General features: G+C 39.4%; 2 protein-coding genes and 1 pseudogene across 3 annotated transcripts in view; 2 read left to right on the top strand and 1 right to left on the bottom strand.

The window, feature by feature from the left end:
- Positions 1–1,427: 1,427 nt before the first annotated feature.
- LOC107855991 (E3 ubiquitin-protein ligase MBR2) overlaps positions 1,428–22,486 on the bottom strand; it is a 33,055-nt gene continuing 11,996 nt past the window's right edge. The window contains exons 2-7 of one of the 2 annotated variants that reach the window (XM_016700987.2): positions 4,807–5,455; positions 3,677–4,689; positions 2,846–2,896; positions 2,112–2,207; positions 1,899–2,042; positions 1,428–1,774 (exon numbers count right to left, since the gene is read on the bottom strand). In XM_016700987.2, the coding sequence (XP_016556473.2) occupies positions 1,631–1,774; positions 1,899–2,042; positions 2,112–2,207; positions 2,846–2,896; positions 3,677–4,689; positions 4,807–5,401 (2,043 nt within the window). In that variant the 5' untranslated portion in view covers positions 5,402–5,455 and the 3' untranslated portion in view covers positions 1,428–1,630. Of the gene's footprint in view, positions 1,775–1,898; positions 2,043–2,111; positions 2,208–2,845; positions 2,897–3,676; positions 5,456–22,486 lie in introns of both variants that reach the window. The other variant, XM_016700986.2, reaches the window with a different exon arrangement.
- Positions 14,930–15,625, top strand: LOC107855985. Its single transcript, XM_016700983.2, has 2 exons — positions 14,930–15,282; positions 15,406–15,625. Exons 1-2 carry the CDS (start codon positions 14,930–14,932, stop codon positions 15,623–15,625), a joined length of 573 nt encoding a protein of 190 aa, XP_016556469.2.
- LOC124887726 lies at positions 15,656–17,736 on the top strand (annotated as a pseudogene).

Genomic DNA, 22,486 nt, shown 5'->3' with positions numbered 1-22,486 from the left:
AATTTTTAATTTATTATTTTATTTTTTGCTTGATATTATTGATTAATAATTTTAAAAATTAATTAATGAAGATATTATAAAATGTCATTGAGTTATTTAACATGTATATGACGTGAAATTTTTTTTAGGAAGAGTGAGTCATACACATTGTCAGAAGGGTTTAAAATCTTGTATTTTGATGGGTTGAAGGGTTCAGATGATAAAGGATAAGTAGAAATATTCACTTTACAAACGGGAACAAGTACAAGGATCCAGTAGACCGTTTCGCTTTTTATTTAATTGTTGAAAAATGCATTTCGATGAAGTTATAATTTGGTAGTTTAGCGTGAGAAAAAAAATAAGGTTGTCTTCAGTTTTAAGATCTAATTTTGGTTGTTTTCAATAAAAAATTCAAAATACTACTTTGTAAATTCTTGAACATTTTGTTTAGGATTGCGCCTGCGGTTGTTTCACTGGTTTATACGTAAACCTGAGAACTAAAGCATATCCTTTTAAGGTACAGATCATCTTTTAAGCTAGTTACATTTAAGTGTAGATCCCTCTTTCCCTGGACAGAACTGATCTTTCCTTGTTAGTGCAAGACCCCAACATTTGAAAGAAAGATTAGTGTACGTACATAAACTTTTTTGGGGATAAAGGATCAGGAGTAACGAGTAACCGAGATACCAAGGTGAGACCAACTCTAAACATGTTGGCCAGTAGTTACTTCATCTCCATGTATTGAAGTACTAGAATTCTAGATACTTCATTAATTTTATGGGCGGGATTCTGGCTTTGATATCACCATGAAGTTTATGGTCTACTAGTAGCTGCGGATATCTTCTTTTACCAATAATCAATATGGATGACTTTAGTAGACAGATGCCTACGGTTATTAGAACTCGTGACAAAGAACATTGGACTGAGAATGAAACAACGTTCTCAGTAGAATCTTAATTATGATTATGTAACTAATCCACGACATTTACACCTAAAGGTCGTTTACTTCCTATTCGTTGTTAATCATCTAGTACAGTGCTTTGATTAGAGTCGTTCTAGGTAATCTAACATTAACATCTAGGACAGTGCTTTGATTAGAGTCGTTCTAGAGTCCTTTAGTCATGATAGCTACGACCAGATTTGATGGGTAGTGGAGACGGTGCGTCTGGTGTGGAAAACTTTCCAGAAAATATTTTTCAATCTTCTCATGTTCATTGGTCAAAAACCAAGAAGCTGAATATCGACCATCAGTTGGTTCCACCAAACAAGGCCAATGATCTAAACCCGAAGATAAATCAACTAAATTAATTGCCATGCCGCACTCAATTGGTATTCGAAGGGAAGGGTGTTGACCATTGAGAAACCTAATAAGCAGGTATTTTCATTTACTTGCAATGGAATTGTTCCCCTTAGGACTCGAGACCCCTAATTGTATTACTCGATGCAAATGTCTGTAACAAAAATAAGATTAGGGTATCAACACACTGTCAAATCTTTTTACTTACAACTCCTTCAGTTCCATCATGAGTAGAATTTCAGGAGCCATAGTATAGTATGACTAGGTTGCAAGAACCTCCCTTATTTTTATGTTTTAGTTCACAAGTCTTCTTTAGTGGGGCGGAGGAAATAGAAGACGAAAAAAATAGCTGTCTCAGGTTATTCTTTCAAGTTCCAAGGCAGTCATCTTACATATGGGACAGGTATTCTTCAGCACCAACCACTGCTTAATGCAATTAGTATGAAACTCATGCCCACAATCCAACATACCCATGATATCTCCAGCTGCGTATTCCTCCTGATTTAAGTACAAGAAATAGGACAAACTTTAGCTAACAAACAAATCCGCAAAAAAGTTTGTTCTGGGACAACTATTATCTAGTAATATCAGGTTATGTAAGAACATCAGATAAGATTCTTACCTGACATATACAGCAAGGTTCCAAGTTGGATGAGGACCGTCCTCGTACAGACCCATGCTTCCGTTGTTTCAAATTGACCAAAATGGTTTCTTCACTCAAGCCTGTGTTTACATTTCCTATACGTTCTTCCAATGCCAATAGTTCCTAATAGACAAAGCAATCAGTTAGACACGCATCTAAAAATTAAGTGACAATAAAACTAAAGTACATTACCTCATAGGACATATTATCAACGTCAAGTCTCATGCCTCTATGCCTATCATGGAACTCAGCAACTCCATTGATTAACGGATCAACCAACATATAATCCTGAGAAAGTGTCCACAAAAGCCACCAGACATTCTATTCATCAATGAGAATTCAGCACATAAAGACTATAGTAGCCAAGCAAAATTGAGCTATTCTAAGTGGTAATCAGTACAATTTCATAAGTGAGCAATTGGATCAGGTAATGAGCATTTCTAATAAAGGATGTAAGGTTGGAAAAGGACCCTGTCCAATGAGGCCATCCAAATTGCAATCAGAAAACTCAAACTTGCTCTTTCTTCTTTTGATTGTTAGAAAGCTCAAACTCACTCAGAAATAATACTTTTTTTCTCTTCCAGGCGATAATGTTTACCATGCAGGCTGTAAAGTCCCACATCCCTTGGTGGGAGGCAAATCTACATCCTTATATGGTCTTGGGCAATCCTCACCTCTTGAGCTAGTTTTTAAGGTTGAATTAGGCCAAGATCCATTCTTTACACAGGCCATATAATCCTGCATTTCTCACTAAAGCTAACATAGCAGCACTTACAAGTATTAGGATATTGAAAATGTTTTTAAAACTTTCAGGGCTGTGATAAGGATTAAAAGTATATATATGTACACAATGTTCAGATAACAAGCAGCAACTCATTTCTGCTAAATATACATTCATTTGGTTATTATAAGGATTGAGACTAAACCTCTGATCTCAAGTTTTCGACCCTCTGCATAGCATTCAAGACTTGACGAATCTGTTGAACATGAGAAGAGAAAAAAATTAATCAGCATTGACAAAGTCTCAACTTCAGCAAGCGAAGTGAAAATTATTGACGAGTTCAGAGCATCTCAAGATCAAGACATGTTGAAATATCACGGATAGCTGCAATCAAAATCACAGATTGGAACTGCAATCAAACTAACAGATTGGACAAACCAAATACCATGGTAAACAGAGTTATTAGTAAAACGTAACATAATGGTTTCTATGTAGCCTAAAGTGATCACTGATGAGTGCTAACAAGCCACTTTAAATTCATTGACCAAACGGCTTTGACGCAAACATCTAACTTCTATCAAGAAGAAGATGGCTATTTGTGAGAAGAGAGAAAGAAAGCAAACAAGTAACAACATTATCCTTCTACAATCCCATTATACAGATACCAAGATGTTGATTGTCGAGGAAATTTACTAGTTGCATTTGTTCTCTAAATTGTATGATGATGATTTGCTATGAGCTTAAATGAAGACATGGGGATTCATACAGCCGACTCCACCTTGTCAGCATAATCCCACAATCCGTTAAAAAAACATGAGGGGACCAGACTGCAGAAAGATAACCAAATATCCAACTAGAAGTAAAGCTATTTAAACAAAGCAATAAATAAAACAAAGTCTGCAGGAGGATACAATAGCAATATGGGAGCAAATATCTTTATATTAATCATGCCAGAGACAAGACAACCAAGTTAAAATACCTACATACATAACTAAAACATAACAGCTTAAGGTACTATGGAAAGCAAATCTCATACCAGTCTGTGTCGACCCTCAACATCAGCAGCTAAAGCACGCCAACCATCCACATCTTCACCTGGATCAACCATCAAACTTGATCTAAGATGTGGTTGACGGTTACCACGGCTACTATATCGAGAAGACATCACTGGCTCCTCTGAGGGAGAAGCAGCTGAAGACGGCAGAGGAAAATGACCTCTCTGACTAACAGACTCAGGCTCAACTGGTGGGAAGAGAATCCAAGGAGCAAATTCTGGTAATCTATGATGACTAGTAGTTGCTGAATTCTGATTAGTCCATGCAGAAGAAGAATTGTGTGCACTTGAATCAGGACCCACTGCAGAACTAGGACTATTTCTAGAAGAGTTTGCATTTGCAGTAGCTAAGCTCCAATTTGTGGGGTCAAGTACCATATTTCTTGTCTCAGGAACAGGAACAAATGGATGGGACTCCCCATTATTTCTGATAGTACTGAAGTTAGCCCCATCTCCCAATGAAGCATATCTATCTCCAGAAATCATTGATGAACTACCACCTCGTGAACTAGGAGATGCATCCCAGCGAAGTGAGTGAAAACCTCTAGAAAGACCAGGAATATGCATCATGTGAGACTGGCTTCCGGGGTTACCTGAATTCATTGGCAGTGAAAATGGTCGTCCCGAGTCCAAAGAGCTCGTTACTGAGGCAGGTCCAGATGGCATATTGGCAGGGCTGAGACTAGACTGCCTTATTGTACTGCCAATCGGTGGTAAACCAGATGTAATGAGATCCTGATTCACAAGATTTGCTATAACACCACAATTTCTAGCAGAGCTTTCTGCAATTCCACCAGCATTTAGAGGAGGAAACACATCAGAAGCAGACATATTTGAACCAACCCCATTTCTTGGATAAGTATTCTCCAGAGAACCAGCATTCTGCATATTTGCAGCAGGGGGTGGTATGCTTAAGCTGCTCAAAGCATTATAACTACTTGAATAGTTATGCTCTACAATGTTCGCAGGTCCTGCATTGGAGCTTGAACTTCCACCTGCAAAAGAATGTCCAGAATTACCTTCAATGGCCTTGCGCTTGCAGGATGAACCCCAATTATTATCCATAGAAGAACCTGATATATTACTGGTCCCTGCCAAATAACCAGAACTACCTGTAAGGGTACCACTATCATCAGATGTAACAAAAGCCGGAGGACGCTCCACTTCAGACCTGTCAGATTTGTACAGAAACGGAGGTACACTTGTTCGCATGACCAGCTGACCATCATCATTATTGTATCCAACACTCAAACTATGATCCGAGGGAAGGTTTGACGATACACTAGGAGGCCTGCCAATTAGATGATTGCCACCATAGCCACTTGTAGAAAAGACACTAGAAGGTTCAAATCGCCGTTCTGACCTTGAATTAGTCATAACATAATCATTTGATGAAGAAGTCCAACCTTGTCCTATTTTCAAGTCACTGCCACGTGTGCAGTCATGCAAATTACCAGTGGAGCTGGACTCACCTTGATCCCAGCCACTAAAGCTTTGAGAATTATAATTAACACCATTAGCATAACTAGGATTTCTTCCAGCAGGAGAAAGCATGGAATTTGACAATCGATTCTCTACTGGATTCAGAAAGCTATCCCAGGGAGTGGTCGGATCCATGGAAGCATTATTTGAAACGGATCCCTGATTAAGATCAATATTTTCTGGAAACGAATCCAAAATACTTCTGTCCCCTTGCATGTGGGCCATTTTGAGAAACACAAGGTCCTTTAGGGCACCAGTGAAGGAATTTGTCTCAAAGATCTGCATTAACAGAAGTTGAGAGCGGAAAAAGGTTACAGCACAATCTAAGTGTTAGCTGTTCAAAAATTTATAGAAAGCTGATTTTTGTAGCAAACTGGCAATTTAGAAATCATCTATTCCAAGTATGTAAACAATATGATAGCAGTCACAATGGAGATAAAACCAAAATACAATTGCAAAGCACTAGATGATCTTGAATTGAAGAATCAGAAAATCATTAACAGATACACCAAAGACAACTGCAAGAAAGCTCTCTACAATCACATTACTGCCCATCAAACGACGATCATCAATTTGTTCCCTGTTTTGGTGTGCTCGTGAAGAACATGAGCTATATCATATGGAAACAAGTGCCGCTATCCAATAATCATGTACCGATTGAAAAGTAGGATTCGTCATCACCTAAACTTCAGGATTTGATGTTATGAATAGAAGTACATATACAGATAGAGCGATACAGAGGATCTATGTATTTTAGTTGCTAAATGATCAGAATAATTAGAGTGGCTCAAAGAACGTGTCTAGTTCATTGAAGCAGCTGATTTAAATGAGTCCAACTCTTTCCTGCTTATCTGAAAGAAATTAAAGCTCTACAGCAGCTAATTTTAACATCACAGAATAATGCTGCTTTTAAAGCAGTAAAACTTTCATCTAGTTGGAAAGTGAGGGTTGCTCAAGTGGTTGAGCACCTCCACCATCAACCGGTTGGTTGAGGATTCGAGTCAGGATAGAGGATAGGTGGAAACATTATTGATCCTCCTAATGCGGTGGGATGGGGAAAAAAAAAGAAGAAAAAATAAAAAAGAAACTTCCATCTAGTTTCATACTTCTCGGAGTTGATACATAACTGATTCAATAAGTCTTGTCTGAGAAAAATTATTTGTGAACAAATCCCTTGGGCCATGTTCGGAGTTTGTCTTGTTCTCAAAAGAACTTTAAAAAGCCATCTCTTTGCAAGAAGAAAAAGCAAAAGCCAGAGAGAAGGTTTGTGTGGCCAAATCCAAACCAAAATTACACCCACAATAGCCTACATATTTTCAATATTATCACCTTGACCCTCATTCTTTACCAATTCATTTTCTCTTCTAATTTAGCCTACATATTTTCAATATTATCACCTTGACCCTCATTCTTTACCAAGTCATTTTCTCTTCTAATTTTTCAGCTAATATTTCTGCATTAGTATTATTTTCACAAGTTCCATAAGAATTCCTTTAACATTAAGCTAATTTTCCAAAATATCAACTTACCATTTACTTCTTTTTTTACTTTATATTTTTTATGTTACAAGTCCCCCAGGGAGATTCTGTGGAAGTGCTTGGAGGCTAGAAGTGTGCCCTTGGCGTACACTAGGTCGATTCAAGACATGCATGACAGAGCAAAGACTCGTGTGAGGACGGTAGGTGGAGATTCAGAGCACTTTTCTGTTTTGACAGGGTTGCAGCAAGCATTGTCTCTTTTATTCGCCATGGTGATGGATGTATTGACGCGGCACATTCAAGGGGAGGTACCTTGGTGTATGTTATTTGTTGATGATGTAGTGCTAATTGACGAGACCCCGCTAGGAGTTAATGATAAGTTGGAGGTTTGGAGACATACCCTAAAGTCTAAAGGGTTTAGGTTAAGCAGGACCACGATGGAGTACTTGGAATATAAATTCAGTGATTTGACGCATGAGGCTAACATGGTAGTGAAGTTGGATTCTCAAATCATTAGGAAAAAAGACAGTTTTAAGTATCTTGGATCTATGATTCAGGAAATGAAAAGATTGCCGAGGATTTCGCACATCGTATTGGTGCAGGGTGGTTGAAATAGAGGCTCGCTTCGGGAGTCTTGTGTGATAAGAAGGTGCCTCCTAAGCTTAAAAGTAAGTTCTACAGAGTGGCAATCCGAGCTATATTGTATGGAGCGGAGTGTTGGGCAGTTAAGAACTCCCACCTCCAAAAGTTAAAGGTGACAGAGATGAGGATGTTAAGATGGATATGTGGACTTACTAAAAGAGATAGGGTTAGAAATTAGATTATTCGAGAGAATGTGGGAGTGGCTTCGGAGGAAGACAAAATGCGGGAAATGAGGTTGAGATGGTTCGGGCATGTGATGAAGAGGTGCCCGGATACCCCAGTACGGAAGTGTGAAAGGCTGGCAATGGATGGTGCCAGGCGGGGTAGAGGTAGGCCGAGGAAATATTGGAGGGAGGTGATTAGGCATGACATGGAGCAGTGACAGCTTAAGAAGGACAGAGCCTTGATAAGACGGCGTGGAAGACGCGAATTAGGGTAAAGAGTTAGTAGATAGGAGTGCATCCTTACTAGTAGGGAGGAGTGCTTTGTATGTGTCTTGTAGTTTCTTATTCGTGGTGTTTTGGTGATGTTTGTGATTTCAGATAGATAGTTTATACTATTACTCTGTACGTCTTGTTTTTTTATTATCTAGCAATGTGTTATCCCATTTGTCGTTTGTTTTAATGTTTTCATTTGTTATACTGTTATTTGAAATGAGTCGGGGGTCTATTGAAAACGGCCTCCCTACTTCATCTGATGTAGTGGTATTGTAATAGCCAACTTATTATTTCCTTTTAATGAAGGGTTAACTGGTAATTATAACCAATAATTGTTGGTAATTAAGGAATTAAAAAAGGGCAAGCCAAAAGCTTTTTCAGTTTCACATTAAAGATCAGCATAAATAGAACAATTATTCCAGGAAGATAACAGCAAGCAAAGCAGCATACAAAACAGGAAAAAAAAATCAGCAGAGAATATCTAAGCTACGTTAGCAGGCATCTTTCACCGATAAGGTATGAAATTTGTTTATAGTTCTTTGGCATAGAATTCTTAAAATAGTGACAGCAAAACAACACTAACGTATATTTGATTTTCTTCATGGTGGTTAGTTGTTTGCTACTAGATTAAGGTTAGATATTGGTTGATACTGATTGCTTAGAGCCGAAATAAATAAGAAAGAAGAAGCAGGTTATATCACAGTTCTCTGTTATTATATTGTATGTATGGTTATAAAGCATGGGCTAAATTGAGATGTTTTTGCTGTAATATATTGTTGTTTGTATGTGTTGAACACTATAAGAGAAAGCCAATAATGCTTCTTCTAGTTTGATTGAGTCAGTAAGTTGACTTGGTAATGACTTAGAAATAATAAGATTGCAGTCTTGGTTTCATTAGCATGAAAAGAAAACAAAACAACAACAATATTCAATTTTGGGAGCAACTAGCACTAAGCAAAAACTGAAGCATTGTTTTGGAAATTTTCTTTTCCTCATCGTTGGTATCATGTTTGGACAATTGCATTGGGATATTATTATCGTTAATTCAATATATCAGTGAGATATTAATGTTCAACTCTAAGTTTAAAAGTTGGAGATATTAAGGCTTAACCCCGAAATAGCGTAATTGATATTGTTATTTAAAATTTTGTTTAGATTAATATCATTGGTCGTTGTTTGGTTGATGTTCTACACATTGCAAAGTTGGGGAAATTGTCGTTAGCGAGGTAAGTGAGACTTTAAGCTTTGATGCTTGCTTTTCAAATCTGCTTTATAAAAATTATATTTTTTTGCCTAGTCCATGCGTTGGGACAAGCGTGAACTTGGTAGAATTTGTGGTTTTTGACTAGTGATGGATATGCATGTTGTGAACTGTATTGAGAATTATTTAGAGAGGAAATGTGAGGTGATGCTGGAGCGTTGAATATATTTTCTTTGCCGCCTTTATAGTCTCTAAGGGCATACATAGCTGCCGTAATATGTTAGGGGCTTGTACATGCTGCCATAGTAGACTTTTGGGGCATTATATATGTTGTCGTGGACTTGTCGGGGTGTTAGGATGATCACCTTCACTGCCATTTATGACAAGTCGTGAGAGTTGATTGAGTTGAGATATAGAGGGACTTTTTAGACATCCGTTTGGATCTTATTGAGCACTACTTTATTAGAGATATTGAGCGCATATTATTTATATATTTTTGTTGTGCCTTGTATTTTTCTAACACTTGTTCCAGGGGTATTAAAGTAGCGAGTGGAGGATCTTACTGGGTTATATTAATATATAACTCACTCCTTACTTGCATATCTGCAGATACGATTGTGGAGGGAGAAACTTGCAGCTGACGGTCCTTACGTGTGGATTATGTCGCTAAGGTGAGCCTTCGCATTGTTCGTAGAGGCTGCCATCCAGCTTTAGTTATTTTTAGATTATATTTCTTTTAGTTGGGTTTGCATGCCCGAAAGTTGAACTCATGTAACTTTGTTAAGATGCTCCATGTTCTTAGTGTGGGATTTGGGGTTTGAGAGTTAGATATCTAAGTATTGTTGTTTTCATAAACCGCATTATTATAACTTGGTGGTTAACTACCTTGTGTTTAATAAATAATTCATGATTTGGAGTTGCATAAGTTTTTATCTCAGTGTTTGTAGACGTCGTGAATGTATGGAAAATTGGTTGTCCCAGCAAGTGGTTTTTAGCGGGAGCCAGTCACGGCTAGAGATTATTTTGGGACGTGACAAAGTTGGTATCAAAGCCTAGGCTTTAGGTCCCGGGTCATGGAGCAGTGTTTAGTAGATTCTTGTTCAGGGGTATGTAGGCGCCCATACTTGTGAACTTGAGGCTACAGAACAACTAGGAAGTTTTTTTTTTTTCCATTCATTATTCGTGCGTTGAGTTAAATTAAGTCTAACCTTTAAATATTGTTTCGCAGATGGTTAAGAGACGTGGTTCTTCTTTCGCTAGTCGATCTAATGCACCTGTTAGACGTGGTGCTGGACAGGATCCTACCCGTAGTAGTGGTCGAGTTGGGTCTCATCCAACTAGGCCTCGAACTAGGATGCAAACCAGTGCTCAGTCTGGAGTTGGGAATGGGGGTCAGCCCCAAGTTGTGACTTCTGAGCAAGCGCAGGACCAGGTTGATCGAGATACTCCAGCTGCAGTGCCAGTTGCTGCACCTACTGTTGCATTGCCCGCAGATATAGTGGTAAGAATGTTGAATGTACTTGAGGTATTGGTGCCTAATCAGGGTCAAAATCCAGCTCCTCAAGCTACTTTGCAGACGCAATCACAAGTTCAGTTGAATGTTGCAACTTTTCAGACACCTCAACCAGTTGATCAGTCGGTTACAACTGTGGGGCAACCCAAGGATCTTACGAATTTCAAGGATCTTAAGCCCCCGAAGTTTGATGCTACACCATCTTCTATTACGCCTCAAAAGTTTTTACATCGCTGCGAGAAAATACTGACTACCTTGGGATTAAAGGAGACTCGTGGTGTAGAATTTACCACTTTTCTGTTCTCAGGATCTCCCGAGGCACGGTGGACATCCATTTTGAGGGGTAGACAAGCAGGGCTACCACCGATCACTTGGTCAGAGTTTTCAGCTGTGTTTATGGACAGATTTATTCCGTTGAGCAAACAAGATAACATGAGATGCCGGTTTAATAATCTACAACAAGGATCTATAACGGTCACTGAGTACGAAGCTAAGTTCACCGAGTTGTCTCGGTATGTTCCATCTTCGGTTGCAGATCAGAGGGAGAAAGTAAGGCGATTTATGGATAGGCTAGAGGCTTGTTATCGTGGTCCAGTGATACGGGATGTGCGTAATGGATCCTATTCTGAGGTGGTTAACACTGCTCTCCGTTCTGAGTCCTATTATGAGATGGAAAGGATTAATCGAGAAAACAAGAAGGCACGTAACTCAGGTGGGTTTAGTGGTGCTCCGTCTGGGAGCAAGAGTGGTTTTGATCGTAGACAGGGACAGCAGTAGCAAACACAGAGGAATGGTAGCGGTTTCTTTCAGTCCGGGCAGCATTCGAAATGTCCTAATTGTGGCAGAAATCATAGTGGGCATTGTTTTGGAGTTGGTGGTCCTTGTTATACTTGTGGTGAAAGAGGGCATATTGCTAAGTTTTGTCCAAAAGGAAATTCTGGTTCTAGTCAAACTATTGCACAAATACAGAGAGATGTTGCAGGTACTCATGCTCACACACAGCCAGCTAGGGTCGCTCCACAGGGTACTTGTGGACAGGGTCGACATGGTGCTCAGGGTTCTCAGACAGCAGGTGGACCACCGAGATTCTTTGCTATGGCTAGACAGGACATTGAGGCATCTAATACAGTGGTCAGGGGTATTATCACTATAAACTCTCATGAGGCTTATTCTCTTATTGATCCTGGTTCTACATATTCATATGTGTCCCCATCTTTTGCTTTATTCTTAGAGAGAAGGATTAAGACTCTTGTTGTGCCATATATTGTTATGACTCCGGTGGGGGAGACCTTATCAGTGGATAGAGTTTATAGAGATTGTGTGATATCTGTTCAGGGTAAAGACACCATAGTTGATCTACTTGTGTTGCCAATGACTGATTTTGATGTGATTATGGGTATGGATTGGTTGGCGTCATGTTACGCTTTGGTTAATTGTTATGCTAAGCTTATACGTTTTGATATTCCAAGAGAACCACCTTTAGTGTGGAAAGGTATGACTCCTGTGACTCAAGGAAAGATAATATCTTATGTAAAAGCCCGCCAAATGATTAACCATGGTTGTTTGGGTTTTATTGCTACCGTTCACGACCCTTGAGCAGAGGAAGTTTCTATAAACAATGTTTCGATTGTTAGGGAGTTTATTGATGTGTTTCCAAATGATTTGCCCGGGTTACCTCCGATTAGAGAAATTGAGTTCAGCATTGATTTGGTGCCAGGGACTCTACCTATCTTTATTCCACCTTACTGTATGGCTCCTGCTATTTTGAGGGAATTGAAGGTTCAACTTCAGGAGTTACTTGATAAGGGATTCATCAGGCCTAGTGTGTCTCCTTGGGGTGCACCTGTGTTATTTGTGAAAAAGAAAGATGGCGCGATGAGAATGTGCATTGACTATAGGCAGTTAAGTAAGGTGACAATCAAGAATAAGTATTTGATTTTCTTCTTGGTGGTTAGTTGTTTGCTACTAGATTAAGGTTAGATATTGGTTGATATTGATTGCTTAGAGGGGGAAATAAATAAGAAAGAAGAAGCAGGTTATATCACAGTTCTCTGTTATTATATTGTACGTATGGTTATAAAGCATGGGCTAAATTGAGATGTTTTTGCTGTAATATATTGTTGTCCGTATGTGTTGAACACTATAAGAGAGAGCCAATAATGCTTCTTCTAGTTTGATTGAGTCAATAAGTTGACTTAGTAATGACTTAGAAATAATAAGATTGCAGTGTTGGCTTCATTAGCATGAAAAGAAAACAAAACAACAACAATATTCAATTTTGGGAGCAACTAGCAGTAAGCAAAAACTGAAGCATTGTTTTGGAAATTTTCTTTTCCTTATCGTTGGTATCATGTTTGGACAATTGTATTGGGATATTATTATTGTTAATTCAATATATCAGTGAGATATTAAGGTTCAACTCTAAGTTTAAAAGTTGGGGATATTAAGGCTTAACCCCGAAATAGCGCAATTCATATTGTTATTTAAAATTTTGTTTAGACTGATCACATTGGTCATTGTTTGGTTGATGTTCTACACATTGCAAAGTTGGGGAAATTGTCGTTAGTGAGGTAAGTGAGAAGCTTTGATGCTTGCTTTTCAAATCTGCTTTATAAAAATTATAGTTTTCTGCCTAGTCCATGTGTTGGGACAAGCGTGAACTTGGTAGAATTTGTGGTTTTTGACTAGTGATGGATATGTATGTTGTGAAGTGTATTGAGAAATATTTAGATAGGAAATGTGAGAGGATGCTGGGGCGCTGAATATATTTTCTTTGCCGCCGTTATAGTCTCTAAGGGCATACATAGTTGTCGTAATATGTTAGGGGCTTGTACATGCTGCCGTAGTAGACTTTGAGGGCATAATATATGCTGTCGTGCACTTGTCGGGGTGTTAGGCTGATCACCTTCACTGCTGTTTATGACAAGTCGTGAGAGTTGATTGAGTTGAGATATAGAGGGACTTTTTAGACATCCGTTTGGATCTTATTGAGCACTACTTTATAAGAGATATTGAGCGCATATTATTTATATATTTCTGTTGTGCCTTGTATTTTTCTAACACTTGTTCCAGGGGTATTAAAGTAGCGAGTCGAGGATCTTACAGGGCTATATTTATATATAACTCACTCCTTACTTGCATATCTGCAGATACGGTTGTGGAGGGAGAAACTTGTGGCTGACGATCCTTACGTGTAGATTCTGTCGCTAAGGTGAGTCTTCGCATTGTTCGTAGAGGCTGTCATCCAGCTTTAGTTATTTTTAGATTATATTTCTTTTTGTTGGGTTTGCATGCCCGAAAGTTGAACTCATGTAACTTTGTTTAGATGCTCCATGTTCTTAGTGTGGGATTTGGGGCTTGAGAGTTAGATATCTAAGTATTGTTGTTTTCATAAACCGCATTATTATAACTGAGTGGTTAACTACCTTGTGTTTAATAAATAATTCATGATTGGAGTTGCATAAGTTTTTATCTCAGTGTTTGTAGACGTCGTGAATGTATGGAAAATTGGTTGTCCCAGCAAGTGGTTTTTAGCAGGAGCCAGTCACAGCCAGAGATTATTTTGGGATGTGACAAAGTTGGTATCAGAGCCTAGGCTTTAGGTCCCGGGTCATGGAGCAGTGTTTAGTAGATTCTTGTTCAGGGGTATGTAGGCGCCCATACTTGTGAACTTGAGGCTACAGAACAACTAAGAAGTTTTTCTTTTTCCATTCATTATTCGTGCGTTGAGTTAAATTAAGTCTAACCTTTAAATATTGTTTCGCAGATGGTTAAGAGACGTGGTTCTTCTCTCACTAGTCGATCTAATGCACCTGTTAAACGTGGTGCTGGACAGGATCCTATCCGTAGTGGTGGTCGAGTTGGGTCTCATCCAACTAGGCCTCGAACTAGGATGCAAACCGGTGCTTAGTCTGGAGTTGGGAATGGGGGTCAGCCCCAAGTTGTGACTTCTGAGCAAGCGCAGGACCAGGTTGATCGAGATACTCCAGCTGCAGTGCCAGTTGCTGCACCTGCTGTTGCATTGCCCGCATACATAGTGGTAAGAATGTTGAATGTACTTGAGGCATTGGTGCCTAATCAGGGTCGAAATCCAGCTCCTTAAGCTACTTTGCAGACGCAATCACAAGTTCAGTTGAATGTTGCAACTTCTCAGGCACCTCAACCAGTTGATCAGTCGGTTACAGCTATAGGGCAGCCCAAGGATCTTAAGAATTTCAAGGATCTGAAGCCCCCGAAGTTTAATGCTACACCATATTCTATTGAGCCTCAAAAGTTTTTAGATCGCTGCGACAAAATACTGACTACCTTGGGATTAAAAGAGACTCGTAGTGTAGAATTTACCACTTTTGTGTTCTCAGGATCTCCCGAGGCACGGTGGACTTCCATTTTGAGGGGTAGACAAGCAGGGCTACCACCGATCACTTGGTCAGAGTTTTCAGCTATGTTTATGGACAGATTTATTCCATTGAGCAAACAAGAGACATGAGATACCGGTTTAATAATCTGCGACAAGGATCTATGACGGTCACTGAGTACGAAGCTAAGTTCACCGAGTTGTCTCGGTATGTTCCATCTTTGGTTGCAGATCAGAGGGAGAAAGTAAGGCGATTTATGGATAGACTAGAGGCTCCTTATCGTGGTCCAATGATACGGGATGTGCGTAATGGATCCTATTCTGAGGTGGTTGACACTGCTCTCTGTTCTGAGTCCTATTATGAGATGGAAAGGATTAATCGAGAAAACAAGAAGGCACGTAACTCTGGTGGGTTTAGTGGTGCTCCATCTGGGAGCAAAAGTGGTTTTGATCGTGGACAGTCTAAGCCTACGCAGCCAGAGTCAGTGTGCCAATCTTCAAGGAATAGTTATCCAGCTAGACAGGGACAGCAGTAGCAGACACAGAGGAATGGTAGCGGTTTCTTTCAGTTCGGGCAGCATTCAAAATGTTCTAATTGTGGCAGAAATCATAGTGGGCGTTGTTTTGGAGTTGGTGGTCCATGTTATACTTGTGGTGAAAGAGGGCATATTGCTAAGTTTTGTCCAAAAGGAAATTCTGGTTCTAGTCAAACTATTGCACAGATACAGAGAGATGTTGCAGGTACTCATGCTCACACTCAGCCAGCTAGGGTTGCTCCACAGGGTACTCGTGGACAGGGTCGAGATGGTGCTCAGGGTTCTTAGACAGCAGGTGGACCACCGAGATTCTTTGCTATGGCTAGACAAGACATCGAGGCATCTAATACAGTAGTCACGGGCATTATCACTGTAAACTCTCATGAGGCTTATTCTCTTATTGATCCTGGTTCTACGTATTCATATGTGTCCCCATCTTTTGCTTTATTCTTAGAGAGAAGGATTAAGACTCTTGTTGTGCCATATATTGTTATGACTCCGGTGGGGGAGACCTTATCAGTGCATAGAGTTTATAGAGATTGTGTGATATCTGTTCAGGGTAAGGACACCATAGTTGATCTACTTGTGTTGCCAATGACTGATTTTGATGTGATTATGGGTATGGATTGGTTGGCGTCATGTTACGCTTTGGTTAATTGTTATGCTAAGCTTATACGTTTTGATATTCCCGGAGAACCTTTAGTGTGGAAAGGTATGACTCCTGTGACTCAAGGAAAGATAATATCTTATGTAAAAGCCCGCCGAATGATTAACCATGGTTGTTTGGGTTTTATTGCTACCGTTCATGACACTCGAGTAGAGGAAGTTTCTATAAACAATGTTTCGATTGTTTGGGAATTTATTGATGTGTTTCCAGATGATTTGCCCGGGTTACCTCCGATGAGAGAAATTGAGTTCAGCATTGATTTGGTGCCAGGGACTCTACCTATCTCTATTCCACCTTACTGTATGGCTCCTGCTGTTTTGAGGGAATTGAAGGTTCAACTTCAGGAGTTACTTGATAAGGGATTCATAAGGCCTAGTGTGTCACCTTGGGGTGCACCTGTGTTATTTGTGAAAAGAAAGATGGCGCGATGAGAATGTGCATTGACTATAGGCAGTTAAATAAGGTGACAATCAAGAATAAGTATCCTTTGCCCCGAATTGATGAAGTTGCAGTGTGCTACTCACTTTTCTAAAATTGACTTGAGATCGTGTTATCATCAGCTGAGAGTCAAGGCCGAAGATATCACTAAGACAGCTTTTCGAACTAGGTATGGGCATTTTGAATTTTTAATGATTTTTGGACTGACTAATGCACCTGCAGCATTTATGGACCTCATGAACAGGGTATTCAAGCCGTATTTAGACCATTATGTTATTGTGTTCATTGATGATATTTTGGTTTACTCTCGAAGAGAGGCGGAACAGGGACAACATTTGAGAGTTGTCCTGCAGACACTTAGAGAACAAAAGCTTTATGCCAAGTTCTCAAAGCGTGAGTTTTGGTTAGGCACGGTTTCCTTTTTGGGGCATGTGGTGTCAAGAGATGGGATTCACGTTGATCCAAAGAAGATTAAAGCAGTTCGAGATTGGCCTCAACCTAGTACTACTACAGAGATATGTAGCTTCTTGGGTCTAGCTAATTGTTACAGGAGGTTTGTAGAAGGCTTTTCGAAGATAGCTGCTCCATTGACCCGCTTGACTCAGAAAAATATGGGGTTTCGATGGTCAGATGAATGTGAAGAAAGTTTTCAGAAATTAAAGACAGCATTGGTATCGGCTCCAATTTTGACTTAACCTACGGCAGAGGATGGTTTCACTATTTATTGTGATGCATCTCGAGTTAGGTTGGGTTAGGTTGGGTTTTAATGCAGAATGGTAAAGTGGTGGCATATGCTTCTCGACAGCTAAAGGTCCATGAGAAGAATTATCCGACTCACGACTTGGAATTGGCCGTGGTTGTATTTACACTCAAGATCTGGCATCATTATCTTTATGGTGAGCCGTGTGAAATCTATAATGACCACAAGAGTCTGCAGTACTTATTCAAGCAAAGAGATCAGAATCTAAGACAACGACGGTGGTTAGAGTTACTTAAAGATTATGATCTCACTATCTTGTATCATTTTGGGAAGGCTAATGTAGTAGCAGACGCTTTAAGTAGGAAGTCTATGGGCAGCTTGGCCCAATTTGCTACCGAAAGGCGACCTATGGTTATGGATATTCAGTCTTTAACCAATCAAAGAGTTCGAATAGATCATACAGTGCCTGGAAAGTTACTTGCTGTTATGGTGGTTCAATCGTCCTTAGCTGGGCAAGTTAAGACTTGCCAATATAATGATCCCTACCTTGTTGGGCTTCGAGATCGACTGCAAAGTGCAAAATGGCGGTGTTAAGTCTTTCACTATCGATGGTGAAGGTGTGTTGCGTCGGCATGGAAGATTGTGTGTTCCCATTGTGGGTGATGTGAGGCAGCTAATTCTTGATGAGGCTCATAGCTCGCGATACTCTATCCACCCTGGTGCTATGAAAATGTATCAAGACTTGCACGGATTGTACTAGTGGAAAGGTATGAAGGTTGATATTTTGAAACATGTCACTAGTTGTTTAAATTGCCAGCAGGTCAAATATGAACATCAAAAACCTGGTGGAGTAATGCAAAAATTAATCATCCCGGAGTGGAAGTGGGAAAGAATTACTATGGATTTCGTGGTTGGGTTGCCAAATACCTTCAGGAAGCACGACTCAGTTTGGGTGATAGTGGATAGACTTATAAAATCTGCCCATTTCATACCAGTTCGGGTTACTTATAGCGCGAAGCAATTACCGAAAATTTATCTTCGGGAGATAGTTCGGCTTCATGGTGTGCCTATTTCAATCATATCAGATCGGGGTGCACAGTTCACCACTGAGTTTTCAAAATCTTTTCAGAAATCTTTGGGTTTGCAAGTTGAGTTGAGTACAGCCTTTCATCCACAGACCGACGTGCAATCTGAATGAGTTATTCAGATCTTGGAGGACATGCTTAGAGCTTGTGCGATTGATTTTGGCGGCCATTCGGATGATCAGCTGCCTTTGGCAGAGTTTGCTTATAATAATAGCTACCAGTCGAGCATTCAAATGGCACCATATAAGGCTCTATATGGTCGCAAGTGTCGTTCACCAGTTGGCTGGTTTGAGCCCGGCAAAGCACAGTTATTAGGTCCAGATTTAGTTCAGCAAGAATTGGAGAAGGTTGCAGTGATACGAGACCAAGTTAAGACGTCACAAAGCAGGCAGAAGTCCTATGCAGATAAAATGGTCTGTGATTTGGAGTTTGAAAAGGGGGCAAAAGTTTTTTGAAAGTTTCTCCAATGAAAGGAGTTATGAAATTTGGCCGGAAAGGTAAGCTAAGTCCTAGATACATTGGTCCTTATGAGATTTTGGACCGAATTGGATTGGTGGCATATAGGCTTGCTTTACCTCCGAGATTGTCTGCAGTTCATCCTGTGTTTCACATATCTATGCTTAGACGGTATGTTCGTGATGACAGCCACAAGATCCAATCAGAGGATGTAGAGCTTGATGAGAATATGACTTATGAGGAAAGCCCGATAGCTATTCTTGATAGGCACGTGCAACAGTTGAGGTCGAAAAATGTAGCTTCAGTCAAGGTATTATGGCGTAATCATCCAACCGAGGAAGCTACTTGGGAGTCTGAGGAGGAGATGCGAGTTAGATATCCTCACTTATTTGACATTTCAGGTATGATTCTAGACCCGTTCAAGGACGAAAGTTATTTTAAGTGAGGGAGATTGTAACAGCCAACTTATTATTTCCTTTTAATGAAGGGTTAATTGGTAATTATAACCAATTAATAATAGTAATTAAGGAATTAAAAAGGGGCAAGCCAAAAGCTTTTTCAGTTTCACATTAAAGATCAGCATAAATAGAACAATTATTCTGGGAAGATAACAGCAAGCAAAGCAGCGTACAAAATAGGGAAAAAAAAATTAACAGAGAATATCTAAGCTACGTTAGGAGGCATCTTTCACCGATAAGGTATGAAATTTGTTTACAGTTCTTTGGCATAGAATTCTTAAAACAGTGACAGCAAAACGACACTAATGTATATTTGATTTTCTTCTTGGTGGTTAGTTGTTTGCTACTAAATTAAGGTTAGATATTGGTTGATATTGATTGCTTAGAGGGGGAAATAAATAAGAAAGAAGAAGCAGGTTATATCACAGTTCTCTGTTATTATATTGTACGTATGGTTATAAAGCATAGGCTAAATTGAGATATTTTTGCTGTAATATATTGTTGTCTGTATGTGTTGAACATTATAAAAGAGAGCTAATAATGCTTCTTCTTGTTTGATTGAGTTAGTAAGTTGACTTAGTAATGGCTTAGAAATAATAAGATTGCAGTGTTGGTTTCATTAGCATGAAAAGAAAACAAAACAACAACAATATTCAATTTTGGGAGCAACTAGCAGTAAGCAAAAACTGAAGCATTGTTTTGGAAATTTTCTTTTCCTTATTGTTGGTATCATGTTTGGACAATTGTATTGGGATATTATTATCGTTAATTCAATATATCAGTGAGATATTAAGGTTCAACTCTAAGTTTAAAAGTTGGGGATATTAAGGCTTAACCTCAAAATAGCGTAATTCATATTGTTATTTAAAATTTTGTTTAGATTGATCACATTGGTCGTTGTTTGGTTGATGTTCTACACATTGCAAAGTTGGGGAAATAGTCGTTAGCGAGGTAAGTGAGACTTTAAGCTTTGATGCTTGCTTTTCAAATCTGCTTTATAAAAATTATAGTTTTCTGCCTAGTCCATGTGTTGGGACAAGCGTGAACTTGGTAGAATTTGTGGTTTTTGACTAGTGATGGATATGTATGTTGTGAAGTGTATTGAGAATTATTTAGAGAGGAAATGTGAGAGGGTGCTGGGCCGCTGAATATATTTTCTTCGTCCCCGTTATAGTCTCTAAGTATTGTTGTTTTCATAAACCGCATTATTATAATTGGGTGGTTAACTACCTTGCGTTTAATAAATAATTCATTCCTATTTTAGCACTCCCCTTCAATCTGGTGCATGTAGGTCATATGTACCAAGCTTGTTATGAATGTAACTAATATGAGGATCAATGACGGATTTGGTAAAGATATCTGCAAGAAAACTGGTAAGGACTGCTCGGGACGTCTGGCCGACCTCAATTGAAAAGGAACAAGCTGAAAAAGTGGTTGAAAAGTAGTTAACTTGCCGAAAAGTCGATCTGTCGCTGAAAAATTGCCGGAAACTAGTATAAAGTATATGGCCATCTTGACCTCTTAGTGGTGTTGGTTTTTTTCTTCTCTACACAACAATCACAAAAATTGAAACTACGTTAAGCAGATCTAAGGAGTCACCAGAAAGACGCATGGAACTAGTCAACCCATTTCTTCGGATAATCCCCAATCAAGCAACGTAAATACATTTTAATAGTACGATTCACAACTTCCATTTGACCGTAAGTTTGAGGATGTTGCGGAGACGAGAATGCCAACTTTGTGCCACTTAGACGAAACAATTCTCCTCAAAAGGTGCTTGCAAAAACCACATATCTATCACAAGTAATCGATTCGGGTATCCCACGCAGGCGAATAATATGCTCAAAGAAAATGTGAGCAACACGAGTAGCACTGTAAGGATAAGACATTGGTATGAAGTGTGCATATTTGAAAAACCAATCTACTACCACAAACAATACTGTTTTGCCATATGCATTTGGTAAGCCATCAATGAAGTCCATTCCAATATCAGCCAAGACCTGCTCAGGGAGTGCAAGTGGTTGTAGTAACCCTATTGGGCTTAGGTGCATTGGCAAGCTGGACATGCAGCCACATAATCCCAATAACAGACTTCATCCCCTTCCGGTAGAAATCCTATCGTATACGATGTAATGTATTTCGTACCCCTTCATAGGCATTATCATGGTATTTTGACAGAATTGTGGAGATCAATTGGGAAAAGGGCAACGGCCTTTATAAAGGAGTACACCGTCCTTAATTGATTAGGAAGCATCAAGCTCATAGAGGAGCACTTGTTGGACTAATTCTTGCAAGAAAGCATCATTAAAATACATTTTATCTAATTGCATAAAGTAATAAAACATGTGGTCGACTGACAGCATACACCGATTCCTTACGTCACTCGAATGTCAAACCCCATAAGCTTGTTAATCCAATGTTGTTGAGGTGAAGTGGTAAGTCGTTGCTCCAATAAGTATTTAAGGCTATAATGGTTTGTGCAAATCAGGAAGGCTCTGCCCCATAGATAAAGACACCAATGTTGAACTGTTTTAGCAAAACCAATCAATTCACGCCAATAGGCAACCAATTTAAAGTGTCGCACGACCAATTGTCTATTGAAAAAGGCAATAGAATGGCCATCCTGTGGCAACACTACTGCTATACCACTTCCAAAGGCATCATACTCAATTATAAACTGCTCATCAAAATTTGACAATTGTAAAACAAGTGCGGTTGCAAGTGTTTCTTTGAGAGTGCAGAAAGAAAGCAAGGCCACATCATCCCACTGGAACAAGTTCTTTTTAAGCGTGTTATTTAAAGGGGTTGATAATTGACTGTAATTCTTTATGAACTTACAATAATAACCTGCTAAGCCCAAGAATCCACGCAACGTAGCGATGGACTGTGGTTGAGGCCAATCAGTGATGGCTTGAACTTTGCTTGCATCGGTTGCCACACCTGTTTTAGACACTACATGGCCAAGATATGCAACTTGTCTCTCGCTAAAAGCGCATTTGGACTTCTTGAGGTATAGGTTATGAGCACGTAATAACTCAAAAATTATACGAACATGTGAGAGATAATTGCCCTACGTCTTGCTAAATATAAAATGTCATCAAAGAAAACCAACACAAATTGACGCAAGTAGGGTTTAAATATCTCGTTCATAAGTGCCTGAAATGTTGACGGTGCATTTGACAATCCGAATGGCTTAACCAAGAATTCAAAGTATCCATGATGCATACAAAAAGTTGTCTTCTCAATATCCAGAGGATCCATGAGGACCTAATGATAGCCAGACTTCAAATCCAACTTTGTGAAGCATGTGAACCCATGTAATTCATCTAATAATTCATCCACCAC

The sequence above is a fragment of the Capsicum annuum genome, chromosome 10 (assembly GCF_002878395.1).
Source record: "Capsicum annuum cultivar UCD-10X-F1 chromosome 10, UCD10Xv1.1, whole genome shotgun sequence".
NCBI classification, from domain to species: Eukaryota; Viridiplantae; Streptophyta; class Magnoliopsida; order Solanales; family Solanaceae; genus Capsicum; species Capsicum annuum.
The sequence above is the reverse complement of the archived record's forward strand: the minus strand, read 5'-3'. Positions and strand labels throughout refer to the sequence as shown.

Bases quoted from the DNA above. Each gene is read 5' to 3' on its own strand.
- LOC107855985 (XM_016700983.2), top strand. From the start codon at position 14,930: ATGAGATACCGGTTTAATAATCTGCGACAAGGATCTATGACGGTCACT. The intron at 15,283-15,405 runs GTCAGTGTGCCA...TAATTGTGGCAG, and splicing joins TCTAAGCCTACGCAGCCAGA to AAATCATAGTGGGCGTTGTT.